Source organism: Melopsittacus undulatus, chromosome Z (assembly GCF_012275295.1).
Source record: "Melopsittacus undulatus isolate bMelUnd1 chromosome Z, bMelUnd1.mat.Z, whole genome shotgun sequence".
Taxonomy (NCBI): Eukaryota; Metazoa; Chordata; class Aves; order Psittaciformes; family Psittaculidae; genus Melopsittacus; species Melopsittacus undulatus.
In genome coordinates this window covers 50,651,274-50,661,180 of record NC_047557.1, presented here as the reverse complement: position 1 = coordinate 50,661,180, position 9,907 = coordinate 50,651,274, and the positions used below count along the sequence as shown (strand labels likewise).

Sequence of the window (9,907 nt, the reverse complement as noted above, 5' to 3'; positions counted from 1 at the left end):
CACTCCTACCCAACCTCCCCGCAAACACCCTTTCCTCACACCTCTGAGCTAGCACCATCTACGCCTGCGCAATAGGCCGTCCCGGCCGCGCTGCTTCCCGCGCCTGCGCATAACGAGTGCGCCGGATGTCGGGCAGAGCGGGCTTCGCGCAGGCGGGGAGGCTGCGGTCAGCCCAGCCTCCTGGGGGCCGCTGGCGAAGGAGCGGTGGCTCCGCGCAGGCGCACGCCGTTGGCTCGTCGAGTGAGAGCGGGCACCCGCCGCTCCGAGCCGGGGTAGCGGAGCCGAGCGTCCCCTCAATCCCGCCCGCCACTGCGCGGGAGCGTGACTGGCACCTGGGGCCGCGCGGCACACGGCGAGCCGTTGCTCCGCCTCCTCCTCCACTTTCTCCTCCTCTTCCTCCTCCTCCTCGTCTTCCTCCCTCTTTCTCTTCGCTTCCTATATTAGCTTCTCATCTCCTCTCCCTCTTCGCTCCTCTCCTCCCGCTTACTCTTGCGTGCTTGGTCTCGCTGCGCTGTGGGGGACACGGGGGCAGGAGCGTGGCCTGCCGCCGCCATGCAGATCACACTGAAAACGCTGCAGCAGCAGACCTTCCGCATCGACATCGACCCTGAGCAGACGGTGCGGGCCCGCGCAGGAGGGGGAAGCGGGAGTGGGGTATATGTGTTCCGTGCTCCGTCCCTTTCCGGCCTCGCTGCCTGTTCCTACGGGAGAGCGCCGCGGCTGAAGGAGCTCTGGCCCTGGGCCGGGGAGGACGGGCCCTTCTCTGGGGGAGGGGCGGGCAGCGAGTGGGGGGGGGAAGGGTGGCCGGAGCCTCGGTGGGGGTCTGGGGCCTGGGATGAGTGTTTGGGGTTGTGGTGGGTGCCCGGGAGGAATTTGGGGGTGCGGGTTGTGAGCTGCTCCGTGGGGGCCGGAAGCGGGGCGCCTCACCGGAGGGATGTGGAGCTGGCCCGTTTCCGCGGATCGCAGCCCGTCTTGAGATCCTGTTTTCCCTGGGGTGCAGAGGGGGGTCCTGCTGGGGGAGGGCGGCTCCTCCTGGCTGGAGGAAAGGGGCTGTTGTAGCCGTACCCACTGCGGATGGACTGACTGTCCTCGCTGGTTTCGAAAAGAACGGCTAGGTGGAAAAGAGAGCAGCTGACGCTGTGCTGCGGAGGAACGGAGCGAGAGGGCTATAGGAAGCTGAAGTTTTTCGTTTTGGGAATATACATGGCAACACCCATGGGTTGGTGGGCAATGGGGGGAGAGTAATAATCTGTGCTAGTTTGTATTGGGAGTAGGTCATGATCTCTTAGGTGAAGAGGGGAGTAATGCAGCAGAAGGGAAACTTGGTGGTAGCTCTCCCGCCTGGGCAGGAAACGTGGGGAGAGTTGTAGGGTGCTTCCCCATGGGAGTGTGTACCGGAGAGAAGATCCTGAGCATCCAGCATACATCCCTGTGTGCTTAGATAAGCGTACACTGTGTTTGATGAAGGTGGTTGATTGCAGGGAGGCTTTTTTGCTTTGCCTACAGTGTGAGCCACGGTGATTAATCTGCACCTCCGAAGTGAGGGAGTGCATATGAGATTCCACGAACTGCTTAGTATGAACGCAGGTGTCTCCTGCAGAGCAGGCATTTGGGTGAGTGGTGAGATTTGTAATAGTCTTACTCTCCCTTTCTGACAGGTTGCACTAACTGTGTATCTCTGTTCTTACAAGACTGGGAGCGGGGAAAGGGCAGGTTTTGATTGCAGGTGAATGTTTTCTGTCAGCCCGTAGGAGTGTGCTGAAAAATTCTGAGGGGGAAGTACAGGGTTCTGAGACAAGAATGGCTTTAAGTGAGTTTGCAGGACTGGAAGTTGCCTTGTCACTTGCCTGAGCACAGATGGTTGCCTCTGATATGAAGCCCAGGCATCCTTGTGGCTGCCTTCCGGAAGATTTGGGGACTTTGGCATCTGAAGGTGAGTCTGCAGCAGCCCTTCACAGGACATCTGGGCAGTGAAGCTCTGGAAATCGTGGAATATTGCATCTGCTTTTATGAAGTCTGTTGGTTTACCCTCTTTCATTTTAAGAAAAATAAAGCGTGGCAGTTAAACTTGGACTGAGAGTTGGCTTGGTTTACTGGCGTGGAGGAGAGAGGTGGTATATGTTTGCTTTAAGCAGATGTTGGAAACTTTCAAGGATTTAAGGTATTAGCCTACTTGTTCATGAGAGTTAGTTCTCTTTCCATCTTTTTTCCTATTCTCTGTATTCAGTAAGGTCCTGTGAAATAAAGTCGAAGAGAGGACTTAAGGTGTGTTGCCAGTCAAAACCCCCACCAGCTTATGAGACAGCAAAATGCACTAGCTAGGAGTTGGATTGTGGGAAATTAGACTGCACTCTGTAAGTGTAGTTTCTACAGTAGCTCACTAACTGAAATGAATTATTTTCATGAGCATAAGACTTCATGTTTTGGCTAGGCATGGGTGGTGAAACAAAGGAGAAGGGGTAGGATTTGAGGAGATCTTTGTTCTAAAGGGAGATGGGTGAATCCTTCATCTTGGTAGCTGTAGAAGTGTGGAGGTGAGAAAGGTATTCAACATTACCTACTTTTTAGAGAATCACAAAGGAGTTCTGATTGAAAGAGTTGAAAATCCTGGAACTTATAACAGTTTTGAGCCTTCAGTTAGAAACCAAATCCGTTAAAATGGGAAAACGCTTTACAATGTAATTGGTTAATCAAGTGTTTTGCGAGTGTGTGTTTGAAAGTTCTCAAATCTGATTTTGAAAAATACTAATTGTACTAAGTGCACTGTTTTCTTAGATTAATTTTCCAACACCTTGAAACGAATGTGTGAATGCTGCGCAGGTAAGGAGAATTACCTCTGCTCTTTGAAGTTTGTGTGTTTCTCTGCTAGAGGTAGGCTTGTTTACTTGGAGTTGTGCCCTATACTGTGACAAGGCCAAAAATCATCTAGTTGTGATAGGCCCAGGAAGCTTGTTGCTCAGAAACTGGATTCTTGTTCTCTAAAATTGATTTCTGGTTCTAGCAATTTCTCCCTGCAGCCTCAATTAAAAAAAAAAATCCAAAGAGACTTGATATTACAGTGCAAGGTAGTATTCTGGCAAGTGTTCATGCTTGTAACTGAAGGCTGTCATTAATAGTAAGGGTTATTTAAAAAACCTTCCAGTGAGAATTTGAAGCAACACACTTCATAGTAACTAGGCTTATTACAGCTTTTGTGCAGTTAGCTGATTTTTATTTTTTTTATTTTTCCTTCTTAATCGGACAGTTGAATTTTTAAGTTCAAAATAGCTTTTTGTAATGTGACTGTAGTTTTAGTTTAGTTGTGTTTTAAAGTATTGGCCAACTATTTTAATTGAATAAAAATTAGACTTGAAGCATGGAGTATTCTTGTTTATGAAAGTGCTAGGTAAAGACTCAAATACTTTGACTGCCTAAAAAAGTTGAAAAGATTTAGCCTCAGACCCTATTATTTAGGAAGACTTATTAAATGCAGGAGTTTTTGCAGGCATGGCTGTGATGTAGTTTTGTTGGGTTTTTTTTTTTGTGAGGGGTGGAGGTGTTTGGTTTTCTGCTTTTTTAACTTTTGGGGGAAATTTGTGAAGTGCATTGGAATTAATGTACTGATTGTGCTCCGCAGAGAGGTGGATTTACCCACTGGAATCATTCTCATGTTCTGAGCGGGGCAGTTCAGTACTTGAAAATTCAGATTTAACCAGGGTAAATTAAACCATGTGTTTATCCACACAAGCTACTTTTTATGTGGATTTGACTGTGAGAGAGTAAATACATTAAGTGTTGTGTTAGGAGCAGGAAATAAGCTTGGTCTGAAACTGATTCAGGCCTGTGTAGGCACATCTGTTGTCTGAGATGACAGTGATGACATTGTAGGCTTCAAAATCTAGTGCTGCCATTGCAGTTATCACTGTGTAGACATGAAATAGACTTTTAAAAAATCTTAACAAGCCTTCTTAACTTTCTTTAAAAATTAAATGCCAATTGAATGCCTATTCTATTTCATTTTCAGTTCCCTGTGCTGTTAACCTAAAACCCTGATGTGAAAATGCAGAGCATTGTAAGGAATATTTAGGATGATTTTGGCCACAGTCTCTGTGGTGCATAATACCCGCTTTCATGTTTCACTGGTCTGCCATAATGTTTCAACACCCAGGAAGTTCTGGCTTGTTTAACACCAGGTCAACAGGACAATTAGTTGTGGAAGTTTGTTCTTCCACAGAACTTCTGTATGTTCTGCTGCCTTATGCTTTATTGCTAAACCTGTCTGGGGATTTTTGGATGTTAATATTATGGCCCTTTGTTGGATTTTGGTTTAGAAATTTAGGCTAGATACTAACCAAAGCTGTATTAAATGTGTGAGAAGTGTGATCCAGCAAAAATGAAGCAGGAGCCAAAGGGCATGCCATAAGGAGAAAAGTGAGGTTTGGCATATATTTAACTTTTCAAGGTAAAACAGGTATACTTCAGGGGAAAAGGAGATACTACTTTAATTTTTAAAAGACAATGTCATAGCAAATAATTTGTATTTTCTGATTTGTAGGGGGTATAAAAGCATTTTGGCTTTTTAACGAGAATGAAGTGGTGAGCACAGTGGAAATACTTTTTGATATGTCCATGGGGGGTGTCTGATAAAATGACAAGCTGCTTCAATTCTTTTCAGACAGTGGAGTTCAAAATTTCTGAATTACTTCAGACTATTGTCTGAATGCACAGACATGATTTGAGAGTCCATATGAAAGCTACTGCTATATGTGAACCCACAAAATCGTGGTAGTTACATCTGTCTCCTCAGTATATTGAGTGCTATACTAAAGCATCTAATAAAAACAAGGAAATGCATATTGAAAGCCTGTGTAATCTTAAAGCATACTTTGCGCCAATGCTTGTTCTATTTGGGGCTAGGAAGGATGCATGGAAACAAGTAATGGGGTGTTTTGAAAGATATTTATCATACTTAGAGCTCTCCTAGTAAACTGTGGGCTTCTGTTGGAAAACCATCTCCTGGTATAGTAGCATTAGTAAAGAGTAAGTTAACAACTCAATATAAAATAGAAAGAATTTTAAGTAAGTAATAGTACATTTATCTCATAAGAAATTGATTTGTGTTTTTTCCTTGTGATATAGAAGATAAGAAGATATAAAAGCAGTAGATTTAGTTTTGGTCATTTTAGTTCTGCTGATTTTATTATATTCAGTATATAGTATATACAGTATAGTGTATGTAGTATATATAGTATATATAATATAGAGTATATAGTATATATATAGTATATTGTATATTTCAGAAGAATTAACTTCTGAAACAGCTCTGCAAGAGCCAGAGAATATTGTTGAGTGAATTGGTAAAATCTGACTTGGAGGCTTGTGACGTCTGAGAAAGTGTGAATTTATGCTTCTGATCTCCTTTCTACATGTGTTTCAGTGTAGGTTAATCCTGCAGCAGTTGCTAATTAGAGGATTGTTTTTGTAATTCAGAGTTTATAACCTTAATGGTTAGAGGCAAAGTGCTCTTATGATCCTGTTCAAGAATCCAGAGATACTCGTCTAGGTTAAAGGTGTTCTTCTCAAGTCCTGATATTTTTCTTCAATTCTCCTTTGATTTTACAGCAGATATCTTTCTCATCTTCTAGAGGCAATGCTCTTGCATTTCTTAGGATTTTATTATTGAGTGTATGTACTTGCATAGTCAGAGGAGGTGTGAATTTAAAGGGCATGTAGTTTCTGTTTGAGGTTTCATAGATGACTTTGCAAAAACTGTAGCTTTGGAGATTAGCTGAATGAGTTTTGGGGCACTTCTTTTTTTCTTATCCCCATTATTTTTATGCATTCTTTGCAGACCATAGCATTTTCAAGTTACGTTCTCTATAATCCATGTTTATTTTATTAACTGTTGGGTTGCTGGTTTTTGTCTTTTTATTTTTTTCCCTAGTGCTTTTCTTCAATAGCTAGTCTTTTTTCCTGCTTCCTGGCTAGAGTTAGGATTTTCAAGCAAGGGAAATTGTTCAGTTGTTCTGTTTTTTGGCTGAAGAAGGGTAGGTTTTCACATATTTAGGAATATTTCCCTGAAATTTTAGTGTGTTCTAATGTAATTTCCAAAGAACTTTGGGGAGACTGACACATATTATTAAAAATTTAATAGAGGAAAGGTTAAAGTAGTGTAAATTAGAGATAGAACTTATTTTATTCATATTAAAATAGGTTTTTACTTGTTATCCATTTTTTTCAAATGCATTGGCTGTGACTGTCATTTTACAGCTCTTTTCTCTGGAATGTTCTCATCCAGTTTAGCTGCCAGCAAGAAAAAGTAACCTTCATACTTTTAATAATTTGTCAATATTATTGTGTTGTATTTCTGAACAATCCAGTCTTTCATAGACCACCATTACCAAGGTGGCCAGTAAACTGAGAAGTTAAAATGGATACACAGATAACTCTGCTTAATTGTGCCTTACAGTTCATCTGTTTTGCAGGAACGATAGGTGAGCAAACATGCCCATCCTTCATGTGGATAACAACGGGTTGGAAGGTTTTCCTTTTGGAACTTAGAGGGAGCAGAGAGTACATGTTAATCAAAGAATAGCATGAGCAGATAAGCTTCCTATTTCAACAAGTACCATTGCTGCCTTTGCCCATACAGGGGCATAGAATCGTAGAATAGTTAGGGTTGGAAAGGACCTTAAGATCATCTAGTTCCAACCCCCCTGCCATGGGCAGGTTCACCTAACACTAAACCATGTCACCCAAGGCTCTGTCGCTTTTGAAGGTTTTCACTGTCTTTCAGAAATACAGGAAAATACTTTCCTGCAAGCAAATTTATAGGGCTAGGTAAAGTTACAGGGCTGAAAGTTACGGCTCAAATATCTTCTTTTGCTTCTGCCAAAGTTTGTATCTTTGGTCACTGTTCCAGACAGGATGCTTGGATGGACTGAAACACTGAAACAAACTGCTTCTTAATTTTACAGGATATGATGAAGTGCAGCATGTCTTACCTAGGCCCTATAAGGGACAGACAGGAAGCCTCTGCTGCTTTTCTCTGCATGCTGCCCTACTGGGAGCACCAAATGAATGTGGAAAGGAGAGGGCTTGGGGCTGCTGTAAGCATCCTGAGTCAGAGCGTGGTTGCAAGGCTGTCTGGCCCTAGTTCTCTCTGTTTCTCTCATGCCTTGTGAGTTTGCATCAGAGGCATTTTAAGTTCAGGGAAAGGATCAAAACTGGGGCTGAAGTCCTTATCGCTGTACCCCCCCCATACCTCAGTGTCTGAGCTTTGCACCTTCTATTTCTAAGCGAAAGCCGTTAAGACATATCTAAATAAAACTTCTTTTTCCCCTCCAACTGGTTTGTCAGAATGCAGCATTGGGAAGGGGTTTTTTTAAGTGTCTTTTTTTATAATTACTTAAAATGTCTTATCAGTTTTGTTTGTACTCAAACCACTGTATTGCTTTTACACTTAAAAATCAGTTTGTAGAGAATTATCTTTGTTCTAGTAATTGTTTGCTTAAAGGTACTGGATGGTTGTTTATGCTATTTAGCATGACTGTGCATGGCAGAGAAAGTGAGCTTGCTCCTTAAAACAAGCACTGGTGGGTTCAGAGGGAGCACTCAAGAGCTGTCAGTAGCCATGTACAACTACCTGAAAGGAGGTTGTAGTGAGGTGAGGGTCAGTCTCTTCTCCCCATAACAAGACACAGGACAAGAGACAGCAGCCTCAAGCTGCACCAGGGAAGGTTTAGGTTGGATATCAGCCAAAAATTTCTTCTCTGAGAGGGTGCTCAGGCTTTGGAACAGGCTTCCCAGGGAAGTGGTGGAACCACCGTCTCTGGAAATGTTCGGAAAATATGGTTTAGTAGTGGCCTTAGCAGTGTTGGTGTTGGACTTGATTATCTTAAAGGTCTTTTCCAACCTAGTTCATTGTATGATTCTGTGTCTTCCTGTGTTTTTGGAAGGTAGCTGAGCTTTATTTACTTTGTTGCTAAAAGGTTTTCTTTAATCTGTGTGTTCATGTGTTAGTACAGAGCAGCATATATGCAGCTAAATGTAACTAAACTAAAGATAACTAAAGTCTATCTAAATGATGGAGCTTATAGACTATCTTTCGGTCACTATTTAGCATCAGAGAACTGACCTAGTGTCTCCTCTTTTAAACAGGACTTAGATTAGTTTTGAAATGCAGGGTAGAACTGTGTGGAGGCTGACTTTGAGATGAGAAATTAATTTTGTTGATCTCTAGGCAATGAATAACAGCAAATACTAGACTGATGAGCTTCAGCTAGGTGTAGGTGAGCTCAATTTTGGAGAGTAAATTAGAAAGGCAGAGGTAATTGCTCAGGAAGTAAATGTCAGGGCTAAATTTGGATTTGTACCTTGCCAATTCCAGACTATTTATCTTCCAGACAATGCAGCTGCTTTCTTTATATACAAACTTCAGCACAGTAAATGCAAGTAGCAAATACAGAAGTTTATGAATGCTTTATATGGTCTGTGAGGCTGTTTTAAAATACTGGAGTAGTTTTTAATGCATTGTTTAGTTGAGTAATTATTTTTTTTCCCCAGTCATTCACTAACGTTGTAAACCTGACTTGATTCAAAAATGGCTTCCTCTCCTATGGTCATGCTCTCTTACTGTATCTCTTATGCCTTTGGAGTTTGAAGTAGGGCAACAGTCTGTTCATGCAACCATCCAGGTGGTCTCCTGGCTGAGTATGAGTGTCCTGTTTAGGAAGACAGTATAAGAGATTACTGTAAGTATAGGTTTGTGCCAGCAAAATCTGCTTTTTATTATTTGTAAAAGTAGCTAGAATCAAATGTGTTCTTGTAATTAAAGCTACTACAAAGCATTTAGTTACAAGCTAAGTAGTTTCTTATCCTCTGGACATTTCACTAGCAGACACAGTATATGCCATTAATCTATTGTTGATCATGGTGTCTGAATAAGGGTAGTAAATGGTGTTGCACTGGTCAGTTTGTTGCTTCATTAGCTGATTTATTGTCTGCTACAGCTGCATCATCCTCACCTGACTGAACAATGTCTATATGGCAGTATAATGTGTAGTAAATATGCTTTCAAGGGTGGTGGGAGGAGATATTAAGCTGTTCATGGAGTTAGTCAGTAGAACCCTTGGGAAACTGCCCACAGGAACGAAGTAGCAGAACAGAGCTGTCAGATCTTTAAGGACACTTTCTATAGAGCACCAGAGCTCCCAATCCCCAGTTTTAAGAAATCAAGAAAGGAAGGGGAAGGCAAGAGACTGGCATGGATGAGTGGAGATCTGCTGGTCAAACTAAAAGGGTGAGAAGGAAATGCACAGGGAGTGAAAGCAAGGGTGTGTATTCTGGGAAGAGTGTAAGGATGCTGCCTGGTTGTGCAGGAAAGTGGCCAGGAAGGCCAATGACTGACCGGAACAGAACTTTGCATGGGACACAATAATAAGGGCTTTTTTATAGTTATACCAGTCAGAAAATGAGGGGTAAAGAAAGTGTACCCCCCTGGATAAACACGATTGGCAAACTGGTAACAACAGATGAGAAGGTTGAGGTACTCTGCAACTTTGTCTGTTTTCACTAGCAATTTATCTTACCACACCTTTCAAGTGGGTAAACAGCAAGACAGGGAATGGGGGAACAAAGTCGATCACACTGTAAAATCAGGCTTATGACCACCGGAGGAACAGGAACATAGGTAAATCTATTGGATGTGACAGGATGGATCCCAGAGTCCTGAGGGAATTGGCTGATGTACTTGCTAACACGCTCTCCATGATGAGAAGTCATGGAAGTCAGGCAAGGTCCCTGGTGACTGGAAGAACAGAAATATTGCACCCACTCTTCAAAAGGGTAGAATTGAAGACCCTGTGAACTGCTGGCCTGTCAGCCTCACCCTTGTGCGTGGGAAGATCATGGAACAGATCCTTCTAGG

At 42.7% G+C, this 9,907-nt stretch overlaps 1 protein-coding gene across 1 annotated transcript in view; it reads left to right on the top strand.

Moving 5' to 3' along the window:
• The first annotated feature begins 222 nt into the window (after positions 1-222).
• Positions 223-9,907, top strand: part of RAD23B (RAD23 homolog B, nucleotide excision repair protein) — a 36,563-nt gene continuing 26,878 nt past the window's right edge. The window contains exon 1 of the mRNA XM_005154891.3: positions 223-618. Within this exon, the coding sequence (XP_005154948.1) occupies positions 553-618 (66 nt within the window). The 5' untranslated portion in view covers positions 223-552. The remainder of the gene's footprint in view (positions 619-9,907) is intronic.